This window comes from Lactuca serriola, chromosome 3 (assembly GCF_051521515.1).
Source record: "Lactuca serriola cultivar US96UC23 chromosome 3, Lser_US96UC23_V15, whole genome shotgun sequence".
In the NCBI taxonomy this organism is placed as follows: Eukaryota; Viridiplantae; Streptophyta; class Magnoliopsida; order Asterales; family Asteraceae; genus Lactuca; species Lactuca serriola.
The window spans coordinates 20,235,257-20,251,063 of NC_136410.1; the positions used below are offsets into that span (position 1 = coordinate 20,235,257).

General features: G+C 36.8%; 2 protein-coding genes and 1 non-coding gene across 3 annotated transcripts in view; 1 reads left to right on the forward strand and 2 right to left on the reverse strand.

Annotated features, from left to right (window-relative positions):
- LOC145091632 (metal tolerance protein A1-like) overlaps positions 1–15,807 on the forward strand; it is a 130,517-nt gene that overhangs the window by 85,893 nt on the left and 28,817 nt on the right. The gene's annotated exons all lie outside the window — the stretch shown is intronic.
- LOC145096684 (small nucleolar RNA R71) lies at positions 1,771–1,877 on the reverse strand. Its single transcript, XR_013704054.1, has one exon. It is a non-coding gene; the product is annotated as a small nucleolar RNA R71 (small nucleolar RNA).
- LOC145095072 (stigma-specific STIG1-like protein 1) lies at positions 13,134–13,571 on the reverse strand. The gene has a single exon (XM_079033014.1). The coding sequence runs from the start codon at positions 13,569–13,571 to the stop codon at positions 13,134–13,136; it is 438 nt and encodes a 145-aa protein (XP_078889140.1).

The following is a 15,807-nucleotide window of genomic DNA, read 5'->3' on the forward strand; positions in this document are numbered from 1 at the left end:
GTTTGATACTTGAACATGTCTTGTTATTTGATTTGTAATTGCTTTATAGTTGATATGAGCAGCTGAATCTAGCTACTCTTGTTTAGCTAGATGAAGCTTTTGACTTATGGATTAGCTTATTGATAATGGATTTCCTTAGTTGGTAAATTGCTTATGTTTGATTTGTTACTACCTAGCATGTTAACATTTGTTTCCTTAGTTACTTGAATTCATGTTCTGTATAGCTTAGTGACCATTAAACTGCATGAACTTGTTTACCTAGTGATTTGATGAACATTGAATTGCTAGAGCTAGGATCCCAAAATTCTATATAGTAATTGAAGTAAATAAGTTTAGGTATGCTAGAGAACATAAATTATGACTATAGTTGTGTTTGCACAATAAATCTTACATAGCAATTTCATAATCATAACTAATTATGTGTTTGATTGTGTGACCATGCATAGTTTTACATGAATGAGTTAATTATTGGTAAATTTAGACCTAAATTACTAATATAATATAAATTAGACAACCAACTTTAATAATCCATAGTTAATATCTAGCCATAAAGAAGAAGTGGATTCGAACTAAACAAGAGTGTTTTTTAGTTATTGATTGAATTTGAGTTAAGTTCGTCTGATCGTGCAAAATCAGATAAAACCCTTTTCGCTTGTTAATAATTAGGTTAATTTAGTAGTAAATAGATTAATTAGTAACACCGTTCCATGTGATTGACACTCGACTTACCAAAGTATTCTATCAATCGACTAGGTATACTGCCTAGGTGCATTTTAGTTAGTTAAGTTAGTTAGGTTATAAATAATAAAATTAGTGGTTACTATTTTGCACATCAAGTTTTTGGCGTCGTTGCCAGGGAACAGCTTAGTTTATTGATTATTTGCTTTAGATTAATCGATCCTTTTTGTGGGGTAAAACCTGTAAGAAGTTATTTTTGTAGCATAATTAAAATTTTTAGTTACAGAAATTATGATGTGGAGTATCCGTCCACGACGTGAAAACTGTGATTTCTATTTTTTATTTTTATTTTTAAAGTTTAGTTCAGTTTTACATTTTTATTTTTTGTTTTTATTTCAGGAGTTCATGACGAGAGGTTCTAACACACCTTTGGTGCCACCTTTTGAAGACCCAGAGTCTGCCCTTCACAAAAAGAAAGATAAGAACGTGAAAGAAGATCAGACACCAAAAAAGACACCCTTACAAGAACTTAAGTCAGTATTCTCAAAGAAGTCGAGGAGGAAAACGGAGGAGTCGAGTTCATCTTCAAAGAACAAGAGCAAACTTGAAAACTTAGATCAGATACCTGTCCAAACCGAATCCGAATACAATACCGAGCCTGAATTTGAATTACATACAAGTGAACCCGAAAACGAGCCAAGGAACGAGATGGCAAACATTGAAGAAATGTCCATGGGAGCTTACAGAAAGAGAATTAGAGATGATGTTGGTTCAGGTTTAGTACAACCTGCCATTCCTGCCACTGCCACATTCGAGCTGAAAGGACATATCCTTTCTGCACTGAAGGATATTCCATTCCATGGAAAAGATCATGAGGATGTGTTTAAGCACTTAGATGAAGTCAACGACATTGCTGATTATTTCAATGTCCCGAATGTCAATAGAGATACCGTCTTGCTAAGGATGCTACCAGTCACTTTCAAGGGAGCAGCAAAAGATTGGTTAAAAGCACTACCACCGGGTACAATCACTACATGGGCTCAAATGCGTGAGCAGTTTCTTGACCAATTCTATCCACCATCCAAGATAGCTAAACTCAAGAAGACAATAGCCAATTTTGAGCAAAACCCGGGGGAGTCACTTTACGAGGCTTGGGAGCACTACAAGGGGTTGTTAAGGAATTGTCCTCAACATGACCTTAACATCCAACAAGAAGTGTCCATATTCTATGACGGGGTCAATGTTATGACAAGGCAACTCCTTGATTCTCAAAGACCACTTACAAAGAAAAATCCGGGTGAAGTTAAGGAATTAGTTGAAGAATTTGCAAAGCATTCTCGTGAATACCAAAATACAAGGAATGAAGGCGTAAAATGAGTTGGGAATGCACATTCTGAAGAAATGGCTGCTATGATGGCAATGCTAAATACCATGGACCGAAGGCTGACCTAAATGGACCAATCAATTCATGCAATTAGAGTTGGTTGTGAACGATGCAATGGGCCACACCTGACTAAATATTGCCATTTGGATGAATATGGGAACAAGAAGGCTCAAGTTTGCTACTCAAGTGGGACAAGTATGATGAAGACTGGAGAAAACCAAAGAAAGAGTGGCTATCTTACGATGAGTACAAGAGGCAAAAAGAAAAAAAAATAGCAGACAAGCCGAGGATTCTACCAAAAAGAGCAACCACCAGCCGAGAAGTAAGTGGACTTGGAAAACATTTTGACCAAATTTATGGAAGCTTCTGAGAAAAGGCATGATGACACCAATGTAGTGCTAAAGGAACACATGAATATGATGAAAGAACAACACATAATGATGATTGACCAGCAATCTTCATTAAGAAATCATCAAGCATCGATTCATAGTTTAGAAGTCCAAGTTGGTCAATTCACTACTTTGGTGAGCAACAAATTATCTTCACAACTTCCTGAAAAGAAAGTTCAACCTCATGTTATGGCTATTGATACTGAAGAAGAGGCAATATCTGAGTTTTTGGAGGCACTAGAAGTAGAACCAAAGCAACCTGATCCAAAGCCGAAGGAGCCAAAGCTCGAAATAGAAGAATCTGCTGGAATACCCAATTCATGTCGTGAGCCCGCTATGCTCACGTCGTGGGCCCGGTCTGAACAAAAAAGTTCCGTATCTATTCCAGCTTATAAACCGCCTCTGCCATTCCCGTCTCGAGCACATCTTAGTCCACTGTAAAGGGCACATCTGGAGTTTATTTAACAAATAAAGGGTGTTCCTATTAATACTCCTTTTATTGATTCACTTTCAAAAATTCCAGAATACGCGAAGTTCCTACAAGGTCTAATAGACACTCGACATGAATTGAAGAAGAATTCTAAAGTGATTCTTAGTGAGAAAAGCTCAAGAGCTGTATTGGGGGAGTTACCTAAGAAGATGGGAGATCCCGAACGCCTCACTCTTCCATGTGAGTTTGGAAACAATTTGAAAACTTATGCTTTAGCCGATTCTGGGGCTAGCATAAAATTGATTCCTTTTTCGTTCTACCAAAAGTTAAATATCCAGAAGATGAAGGCAACAAAAATGACCATCCACATGGCCAATCGTTCGGTGACGCATCCGAGGGGAATTGTTGAAGACATCCTTGTTAAAATTAGGAAATTCGTTTTCCCAGTTGACTTTGTTATTATTGATATGAAGGAGGATGCTAATATCCCAATCATTCTTGGTCGCCCATTGCTAAATACTGCTGGTTCTTTAGTGGATGTTCGTGAATCCAAGCTTACATTGAGGGTTGGTGATGATAAGGAAGATTTTGGTATACAAGATGGGTTATAAGGAAGTGATGTTCAGGATGAAGTGTTCAATATTGATGAAGACAATGAACTTGAAGAATTGGAAAAGCAAATGGAGGAAGAAATCAAGACAATTAATCAAGTGAAATGCATTAAACCAAGAGCATCTGTTCCATTTCTCGTTGAAGTCATTGCTTACACAAAACCAACATCTTTGATAAGTGAGGAAAGCGATGATGTGTCAAGTGATGAAGACAAGGCTACTTCAAAGGAGACAGTTCCAATGATCAAGGAAGAAAAGGTCCCTATTGAGCTAAAGCAGAATGAAGAAAAATTGGGAACAAAAAGGAAGCTTGATATAGATGAGACAAAGGCTAAAAAGGAAAGTTTGAAAAAGGCATACATTAGACGTGTTCAAGCATACAAGAGGCGATGGAAGGAGCAGAAAATCCAGCTAGTGATGGACTCATCTGAAGAATCAACATAGGAAGCACGGAGTCCAACTCACGACTCCATAAAAAAGAAGCGCTTCTCGGGAGGCAACCCGAGTTTGGTTTGCATTTTCTTTTCTTTTTAGTTTTTGAGTTTTGATTAGGAAAGTTATCAAGTCATCATCGAAAAAAAACTATTAATTGGTAAAAAATTAGCTGTTGGGTACTTTGGAATTAGGTGAAAAACAATTAAAATAAACAAATATAGTTAATTGAATCGATTTTATGAATAGACTAAAATCATGTCGTGGTAGTGTTCTCCATGTCGTGAGCCTAGATAGATCATTATCATTTTCGCTGAATATAAAATCACGTCATGGTATAGCCATCCACGACGTGGCCTTTAAAAGTCACAGGAGGGGGACCAGTCCATAAACACTTTGACCATAAATCTTTTTCCTCATTTGTTTATTGCACACGAACGGCGACAAGGAAACCCCACAGCCGATTTCCTTTGTTTTCTTCCAAATCACTTGCATTTTATTGTCTTCTAATTCCATTTGGTATGTATTTCATCCTTTAAGTGTTGACATTGCTCCAATTTTTATGCATTTTGATGGTTAGGGTTTGTATAGAAATTAGAAGTCCCCAACTTGACTAAATTAGTTGGTGTTATATAGATGCATGGTCTTAGATTAGTAGATTAAACAAGCCCCATGTGTTGTTCTTGTCGAATATTGACTATATGATACTTAATTTGTGCCCCCACGTCCTGACTGCGTCCCACGACGTGGAGCGCCAAACCACATCGTGTAATCTGGGCATACAGAATTCATCTTCGTTTTTTTTATAATACATTGGGTGCTTTTGTTTGTTTTGGTTTATTTGTGATTTTAGGTATGGCTCCTAGACATGTTGTTCAATAGGAGAATAACCCGATTGATGTGGCAAGTATTCATCCATTGTATCGGTTTCCTCAAAACATCTCTCGAGCATTATTGAACACATATGAGAACCGGTTAGGATGGTTATATAATCGGGAGTTTGCAATAGCACCCATTGTGAATTGGAATTGGCTTAAGGGTGTAGGTATGATTTCAGAATTGGAGCGCTTTTGGACGAAGGTATATGAAGGGAATGATTTTTCTTTTACTTGTAATGGGTGGAGGAACCTGTTTACACTTCAAGAACCCGTTTATCGGGAATGATTGATAGAGTTCTTTGCTACCGTTAGTTTTGAAGAGAGGACTGTGGACTTTGATTACAGACGAGCGCTAGTTTTCCGGTTAGGTGGGGTTTATCGAGAATGTAGTCTTCGGGAGTTTGTTTGGCGCATGGGGATTTATATGGAAGTAAAAACTCAATCTCCATTCTCCGTGCCATTTTTACTTGGGTGTGTTCGGGATTTTACACCCGACACTTTAGATGCCCAATTTTGGAGGACTATCTCCAATCACACATATGATTCTCGTGATTCTAGTGAATCACATATTCGGAATCCCGTGTATCGTTTTCTTCATCGCCTTGTCACCTTTTCGATCAACCACAAGCACCATGGTGATAAGGTATCCATTCAGAATTTGCTCTTTTTGTGGAGTATTATTACTCTCGGGGTTTGTTGTGATCTACCATATATGCTTGCGAGGTTCATGGGGAAGAAAGCGGCCGGTTCTAGGCAAGGGAGTCCGATAACGGGTGGACATTTGGTCACTCTCCTTGCCCGGTCTTATGGGATTTTATCACCTAATTTTGTTCGGAACCTTACCCGATTCCCCGACAATGAATTGTCGAGTCAAGTGTTGGGAGTTATGCCGGTGGTGGTAAATGTCGGGGGCGGCTATGTTATACCCCCGGAGGATGGAGAGCAAGAGGAGGAGCAACCGAAGCAACAACCTCCAGCGAGGCCTCGTAGAGGAAATGTTAGAGCCCGGGGAAAAGTTGAGAGAGGATGTGCTGCTCAACAGCATGAGGGAGGAACGCCCACCGACCCCTTTGAAAGTCGGGTTGGGTCCTATTTGGATAATCTCCATGGTGGGATGAATTACAACACGCAGATGTTGGAGGCCATGTTTTCTCACATAGGCGTGGTTCGACCGCCTGCCGTGCTGCCACAGTTCCCGTACATACCTACTTGGGATGAGCTTTGGATACCAAGGGGAGATGGAGAAGGACATAGTGGAGTACAAGGACATACCGATGATGATTGATTTCTTTTTCTTAGTTTTCATTTAGTTTTTATTTGGTTTTGTTTTGTGTGGTTTTTGAATTGTTTTTAAACTTATGGTTTGTAAGACTTTGTTTGATTATTATGTTACCCTTTTATTTCTATTTGGTGGTTAATTTCAGATTACTAAGGAGTCTCGGGAGTAGAGTCAAATCGAAAGTAAATACGTCTACACAAGAGTCGGTTAGAGTCTAGAGTCAAGAGTTGAAGCCCACAATTGGAAATAAGTGTGGGGTACGTCAAAGAGAGAGGATAGAGTCAGGAAGGATCTTTAGAGTACTAAATGAGAAGTGTCGTAACTAGTTGAAGACGTTGGTCGAAATCTCAAGCTGAATGAAGAAGTGGGAAATCTTAGTTCTGGATTGCCCAGTTTTCACGACGTGGCGTCTCATTTCACGTCGTGAGCTAATATAAATGAGAAATTTAACAAGCGATTTTGTGCAACACCACGACGTGGTCCTCTTCGCTACGACGTGGTTTCTAATTTTTTTCACAAATCTGAAGGCCATTGGCATACTTTATTTTATGGCTTGCCACATTTCTTCTTGGGGTCATTATGAAGACTCTTATGGCTTGTTTCCTCTACTATATAATGTGACGTATGCTTTCCCACATTATTCTACACGTTTTACACATTTTCATCCACTTTATTGAATATTGAAGTTTCAATTCATTGCTTGATGGCTCATTTATTTATGTACCGAGTTCAAGGTCCGAGTTTCTGTTCAGAAGAGGTTCACATTCGAGATGCACATTTTAGCCACACTCTTGGAGTTCAATTACGCCACTATCCCAGGGGATTCTGTTCCATTTTCTTCCTTTTATTGCTTTTAGTTTATTTTATGCATACAATGAGGGCATTGTATGTAATAAGTGTGGGGTAGGGGGTAGAAAAAGTAAAATTACTAGAAAATTTGGTAAATTTTAAAATTTTTAATAATTGGATTTAGTAATAATTTGAACTGTAGTTGCTAATGTTATATGGGATGATTCAATAAGAGCTCAAATGTTTAGTTGAGCCGATACACGTTATAATGCATTTGTGGCCTCCCTTATTTTAGTGAAATCATGGAACAAAAACAAAACCTCGCTTAGTTTGAGGAATACGGTATGTTTAGCAGCCTAAACCTGAAATGTATCCAGGAAAGCTATGCCATAACCAATAAAGGTTGAAGTAAAGCGCCCCTGCTTAAGCATGTAGGTTTTTGAGTGATATAAAAAAGTGAGTACATGTAAAAAAAAGAGAGAGAAATTACCAAAAAGTGAAAAATTGAAGAATTTTTGGAGCATAAAAATATCAAAGTATGAAGATCAAAGATCGAAAATTCTGAAGTTTCAAAATTTGAAGATGTCAAAATTACACAAAAAGTTGGTGAATTCAAAGAAATCAAAGACCAAAATATCAAGAAGTGAAGAATTTAAGTGCTCCATATTGTGGTATCTTCTAAAAGTTGTAATTCTCTAGTTTATTTATGCTTGGGTGGCTTTACAAAAGTACCTTGAGGTTAGAGAGCGTTCTGAGGATGGATTCGGAGGGTTGCATAAAATAAGCATCGCTCAAAAGAAGTAGGCGCGTGTTTATGAGGATTGTGGGTATTTAGAATTGAGGAGGGTTACTTAGGAAACATTTTAGACACAAATGCATGCGTTGAGGTCTTGGCATAATGGCTGAGTTGGAGTTGGATTGTTCTATGTGATGTTGGTGATAAAGGTTTAATTTAAAAATAATTGGATTTGCTTGAGGGCAAGTAAAGAACAAGTGTGAGGTATTTTGATATTGCCATATTTATACATATTTTTAGGGAATATTTACTTACATTTTTATTAACATTTTGGTTATTTGCATAGAATTATGGTACTTATAAGGATAAATTGTTACTTGCAGCCAAAGTGAAGCATTTTCGAAGAAATGGACCAAAACTAACAATACTTGGAACATTGGAGACTTGGAGTACAAAAGATGAAGAAATTCACGGATTCAACCTAATCCACGACGTGAACTAGAAGGCCACGACGTGGCATGAGTCTTCCAAAAGATAAGTACACGCGAAGCAAAATCCTTGTCCGATAAGGATTCCTCTCAAACCACGTCGTGAAGCATCAAACCACGACGTGAAAAGGGAAAAATCGGAAATTATAAATACCCTTGTTCATTACGATTTAAAAGACTTTTTGGGGGGAGATAGAAAGGGTTTCAAGAAGACGAATTTTAGCAGAGGAGAAGATCTGGAAAAAGGTTTTCAACACCAAAAGAGTGAGAGGTCATAATTAAGTTTATTTGTTTGATACTTGAACATGTCTTGTTATTTGATTTGTAATTGCTTTATAGTTGATATGAGTAGCTGAATCTAGCTACTCTTGTTTAGCTAGATGAAGCTTTTGACTTATGGATTAGCTTATTGATAATGGATTTCCTTAGTTGGTAAATTACTTGTGTTTGATTTGTTACTACCTAGCATGTTAACATTTGTTTCCTTAGTTACTTGAATTCATGTTTTGTGTAGCTTAGTGACCATTAAACTGCATGAACTTGTTTACCTAGTGATTTGATGAACATTGAATTGCTAGAGCTAGGATCGACCAAAATTCTAGATAGTAATTGAAGTAAATAAGTTTAGCTGTGCTAGAGAGCATAAATTATGACCATAATTGTGTTTGCACAATAAATCTTACATAGCAATTTCATAATCATAACTAATTCTGTGTTTGATTGTGTGACCATGCATAGTTTTACATGAATGAGTTAATTATTGGTAAATTTAGACCTAAATTACTAATATAATATAAATTAGACAACCAACTTTAATAATCCATAGTTGATATCTAACCATAAAGAAAAAGTGGATTCGAACTCAAAAATAGTGTTTTTTAGTTATTGATTGAATTTGAGTTAAGTTCGTCTGATCTTGCAAAATCAGATAAAACCCTTTTAGCTTGTAAATAATTAAGTTAATTTAGTAGTAAATATATTAATTAGTAACATCGTTCCATGTGATCGACACCCGACTTACCAAACTATTTTATAAATCGACTAGGTACATTGCCTAGGTGCATTTTAGTTAGTTAAGTTAGTTAGGTTATAAATAATAAAATTAGTAGGTACTATTGTGCACATCACCCATCGTATTATATTGTACGCCCAGCGTAATGGCTAATAGAGTAGTACGCCCAACATACTTGAAGATTATGCCGAGTGTAATTCGGGTTTCAGCTACTATAAATAGAAAGCAAGACCTCCAGGTTTTTATTTACAAAATCTATTCTCATTCACTCTCTACTTATTCTCTAGCTATTTTTAACCCCCCGAGGTCCCAGTATCATCCCCGGCCCCTTAAGCAAGTCCCAACGCTCCGAAGTTCCCGAGAAATAATTAAACTATCAATGTAAAATATTGTTTTATGAATCAAACCTAGAAAACACATAATCGAAACCAAAACTTAGGAAAAGAACATATTCAAACCCATAAAACCAAAATCGGTAGTTATATAGCCATTAAAGGATTTAATTACAAAATATGAAGTTCATGGATTCAAAAAATAAAAACAAAAGAAAAAAAATCCAAGAGTAGATGCAAAAACACAAATGAAAATAAACAGAAAATTGTCCAAATCAAAATTTTGGCCAAAGGTGAAATACCAATGATTTCAATTTCCATTTCTTCATGTTCTTATTCTCGAAGAAAGTCAGATGTTATGTTCTTGTTTTTGAAGAATCGCCCATTCCACCATCCCTCTACCGCCAACCACCACCCATCTTCCAGCTTCTCCAAGAGTGAACCAAATCCAAATTAGATTCATGACTAACACAACCCACAACCGAGAAAATCAAACATAATCGCAAATCAAATTAGACTCAGAAAAATTGATTACTTAATAAACAAAAGGAAATACTTCAAACTTCTTGCAGGTCAGATAGAAGAAAACTTTGATTAAATCGAAGCTTAAACCCATGAAATTGGAGCTGAAATAAACTCGATGACTTGAAAAACACCAAAAACTATCATCGAAACCTTGAAACCGTCTTTAAAAGACCCATATTCAGTCTTAAAAAGCCCATAAGTTAAATTAGAGCTTAGAACCATAAAATTGGAGTTGATGGTAAATTTGATGACCAAAAAAACTTAGAAGACTTTTCAAAATACCTAGAAATCGTCTTCGACCCAAATTTTGTCTTCATATGCAAAAGAAAGTTAGTACTTTGCTACAATAAACCAACGACCCTTATTTTACTAATCTAAAAAGAGTCATACTCAAACACAAATAAAACACATAAAAATATACTTTCCTAAAAAGATGAGACTTTCCTATTAAATCTATGGATCAAAACCAATTAACCAACAATCATCCCCTTAATTGGTTTGATCATACCACTCGTTCACAGCAGCCTTTAATCACCTTTTTTCATTCCGATTCTCAAGCTTTTTCGGACACCAGACCTTTACCTCGATCACATCCAAAGTCTTTTCTCAAACCATTTAATTGTTGACAACACATGTAACATGTAATATAGCATCCCGTTTGATACGTTCATTACCATCTAGACTTTTCCCAAATTCAGGACCCCTCACCGGCCAGATCCAAAGCCATCTGATTTGAACTTCCACTGGCATAGTGTTTACACAGTGTTGTTTCTCCAATCTCTTCCTTTGTTTCGATTACCGTTCTTCAAAGAGGCATCTCCACCGACTAAGAAAACAAAGCCACCCGCTCCACCGTTTTGTTTCAATCTGCCAAACGAACTGAATCCAAAGCTAATTGCTTTGACAAATCCTTCCCGCCTGCTTTTCACGCACCTACATCAGTATCCCCTTATCACGAACAAACTGATCTTTCTTCCTCACTAATCATTGTTGTCCGATTAATGTAAGACACAACCCTTTGATTTTTCAGCCTTTTGATTTCAATCGATCAACGTCTTATTCTCTTTTTTGACAACCCCGACCTAATCAAACTTGTTCCGAGAGCACTTTTCCACCGAACAACAAGACAATGTCACGACCACCTTTACCGTCTTCAGTCACCCGTAAAACGAACCGAATCAATGTCACCCGCTTTGACGTATTCTCGTTTGTTTATTCCGCGCCTCCAGTTAGCTAGTCTCTCTCTACCTTAGAACAAGCCCGATCAAGAAAAATCGAGGTTGCTTGCGATCAAAACGAAATCACACCCCCTTCAACGGAACCCGATTCCTGTTGTGTCTGCCTCGCAACGAAAGGTTACACTTTTCTTGAAACGGACTCTCAAACCGACACCGTCTTCACCTAGTTCTGATACCAAGTGTAAAACAAAGAAACCTTGATGCTTAAGAAAACATATGAATAGAAAGAAAATAACCAAAAGCTTTTTATTAATAAGCAAAAGAAAGTTACTACTTTGCTACAATAAACCAATGACCCTTATTTATACTAATCTAAAAAGAGTCATACTCAAACATAAATAAAACACATAAAAAAAAACTTTCCTAAAATAATAAAATTTTCCTATTAAACCTATGAATCAAAACCAATTAACCAACAAAACACACGTACAAGTTTACGGGCTCCTGTTTAGAGGGGAGTGAGTGACTTTGGTTTATGACAAGCGGCATTGTGGGTCATATGGCAACAAGTGTATGCCTGGTGTACATATACAAGCTTTGCAATTATGCCTAATAATCATAATGCATTATTTAATTAATCATATGTAACTCATCATGTGTTTGAGAGGTTCTTCGGTGCTCAATCGATGAAACACGAATTAGTTGCTCATAGGCAAGCCTGACCGTGTTCAGCCTAGTTACATATATACGCATTTATAATCTAGATTTTATGTTGTATTATAAGCTAATTAATTTCTCAACATTGACCTAAGTTTTTGAGCATAACAAATTATTCATGAACACTAATAACATGCGGTATGGGCAACGAGAAGAGTCGTTATGGCTGAGGTGATGCCTCTTAAGACCGGTATAACACAGGTAACACCGCCCCCTTTCTCGTTAAGGGGTGTTAAGACACAACTCATTGTAACGAAGATGAGCAATAACGAGAAATGTCATTGGTTTTAGATTTTTTTAACTGCTGAATTGGAATGATTTTATAAAAAAATTAATTAATAGGTGATAACATGGAGACCATTTCCTACCATCATGGATGATGTGACATCTCTTTCATTTTATAACATATTATTCATATCCAATGCTCTAAAAATAATAGGAGTTATTCAAGTTGTTTTCTAGATCATTAAACGATATGTTTCAAGTAATATTGTAACTTCGTGTAATTACCGGGTATATATACATTGTCCGGGTAAGTTAACAAAAGGTTCCAGTCCATTGTTAAATGCACTAAGGGGTTCAAGTTCATTCTTGCTGATCATATTGTTCACAAAATCCGGTCCTCATGTTTCATCGATTTAGATTTATGCTCGGACAAAGGTTCGTTTAATTTCATTTGGTAAAAGTAATATTCGATCTAAATCTTTTTAATAAGCCAAAATCGTGGCATTCAAACTTGTTGATCATCGTGGCATTAACATCTTTAGTTATAAATATGATGTCGGTTATTAGGTTCTCGAATAACAAACATAAAATTAAAGATGTGAACAAAACTAAAGATGATTGAATGGAGTTACACTTATATCAAGATTCTATATATAGAGTTAGAAATGTGATTTTGACCCTACAACCGTCAAGCATTTTAATTCAACTCTAAAAGTGCATATGTATGAGCCAAGTTCAATAAATACGAGTCCAAGTCCAAAACATACTCACCAATCTCCCACGTTAAGGCTAAAAGTCCAAAAACAATTAGTCTATATCTCAACAAGTTGATCTAATGTTTTCACATATACACACAAAAAAAACATATTTACACAATAATATGTTTTTTAAAGGCAAATCTATACCTGAATCCTCAATTTTAAGGACAGAAGAGGACACCAGACACGAGAGTTAGAGATAACTCTGGGCTAGAAGTTGTTTGTTACAGAATATATAAATGATGACAACATGTAATTAAATATCGATCAAAATGACATAATGATGTTTTTATTAGGCGTAATTGCAGAGTCCATATATGCAATAACCACCCGGCATGCACTTGTTACCACACGACCCACAATGCCGCTTGTCATAAGCCAAATTCACGCACTCTCCTCCGCAACACGAGCTGGTAAACTTGCACTTATTCTTGCATGCTCCACAGTTGTGTTTGTCCTCGCTCATGTCCATACACTTGTTGTTGCAGCAAGTCGAGTTTTTGCCTTCTAAGATGTAGCAAATCTCATCATCTTTCTTGCAGTGGTCTGCAGCTCTAGGGTTGTTTTCAGCTAGGAAACGACTTACCCTTTTCGGAAACGGTTTCAGGTGCAGTGATTTGCTGGGAAGTGAGGTTTTGTGGTTGTCACCGACAGAGGCAATAGTGATGAGGACGATGGTTATGGCGATGGAAACGACCACCATGAAGAGTACTCTGACGATTTTCGACATTGTTGTGAATGTTATGGAGAAGGGAGAGATTAGAAGGTCTTTAATAGGAGACTGAAATCCGTTTTAGATTTCTGTAAGAATTAACATGGAGCTTTTGGACGTTATATAGGGTGCATCTCTGTGTGTATGTGTTGCGGGGGAGGGGGTTGACCCATGGAATCAGGTGCGACGATCATGCACTCTTTCAAAAAGCTAGCTTAATTCCGCGGGTGCATGCATGTGTGTGTTGATTAGTGCACACTCTAATCTAGCTAGTCGTCGATGACCTACGCGGTGGTGAATTTTTTTGGCTTAAAAAGTCAACTTATAATTTCTGCTTTAAGAGACGTCATATACATAACTTCAACATAAGGTTTTCTTTGATTAACAAAATGATTAAACTCATAATTTTATAAGTTTGTTCAGGAATAATTATATGGGATTGAAAAAGAAGAATCAATAAAATGTCGCTGTTATAATTTTGTTTGATTAAAGTGACAACTTACATTTCGTTTCACCTAAAACACTACAAATATAACGACGTATTTGGGACGAGAAATCAAATTTTACATGACATGAGCCAAACAATTGTTTATATGAATAACACATTCTGATAATAATATTAAATAATTAGGAAACATGAGGAGTTTTACCATGTCGACAATTAAGGGTGCATACAACAAAGTTTAGTAGGATTTGAAAAGAGGGTGATTATGATTGAATATGGATTGAATGGAGTATTGGTGACAATATATATAAAGTAAAGTTGAATGTAGGAGTTGTATGATGATTGAATGGTTCAATGGAATCAGAGATAATTAATGTTATTAATTTTCAATAAATTTCAAACCAAAAATCAGTATAATCCATGGTTGTACAAAAATCGATCTAGGCGGCCGATCAATCGGCATCTAGACGTTTGGCGGACTCCAACCGCTTACAAATAAGCATTATCGGGTAAGTTAATCGGCCTTGGTCAATATCGGTCAAAGACGGTCCAAATCGGACTAATTCGTTCCAACTCGGACCCAAATCGGACCAAGTCAGCTTAGCTAACTCTATAATACCCACCAGCTCAAAGGAGCCGGCTAGCCCAAACTTAGCTGGGTTTGATTCTCAAAGGAGCTGACTTCCCTTTTTATAGAATAAGTTTTGCCTTCATCTCTTATCCCACCAACGATGTCGGAAACTCTTAACTCTTTAGTTTTTGTCACAGCTCCCTTGAACACTCTTTAGTTATATACATACACATATCAGATGACATATTTGATTATCCAAAGGCAGCAGATCAATACTCACAAACACTAGTTTGATACATTGTTTCAAGTAGCTAGGCCGTGAACTTAAAATCAATCATTGTTTTCCATTCATCACTTCTCCACCAGTTCTCTATGCCATTTGGGTGAAATATGGGGACGACGATGATGACTCAAGTGAATCAAATTAGTCACAGATTGGTGCTCCTACCCTGCTCGACTCCGATTCCTGAAGCGATCACTGACATCTCTTTCAGCGCCAACTACCCCACAACTCTATTATTGGCATCTCAAGCGATCAACGACTCCTTCACCAGTATCCCTTTAATCGATATCCCTCTAATTCATTTTTTTTCATTTGTGATTTCATTTGTGTATAAACCTTCAATCGATTTTAAAAACTGCAATTTGCATCTCGATTTGATAATCATTAGATGTTTTGTGATTTCGAATTGAATTCACAGACACTATGAATTGTTGATGCCGATAGTGCTTATTAGTTATGATTTTGGATTGGATTTGCAGGTTAGTGTCTCGATTATCAGTAGCAAGAACAGAATTCGAATTGTGGTTTGATGAGAAATGGAAAAATTACTAGAGCAGTCCACCTGCTCGATGAAATGCCTGAGTGAGATGTAGTTTCATATACCACGTTATTGATGGGTTTGTAAAGAGAAGCAAGATCATGGGAGGGAAACAGATGGTCCTCCATCACATAATGAGGCATTCAAAACATAAAGAAATAGACTATTCATTTTGATTTAAGTGGAGAGGGCTCACATTTTCCAAATCTGATTGTAGAATTTAATAAACTTTTAAAAAGTTCTTTAATTCAAAAGTTGTAGATTCAAGAATTTGTGTGGATGTTGCAGGGTGTTGCATTGTAACATGTATTTGAATTGGCTTTGTTTCACAAGAATACTAGAAAAAGAGTCAAACCATGTAGTTGAATTGTTCTTATTTACTTATATTTAATAATTAATGGTCCCCGATTAATCTGC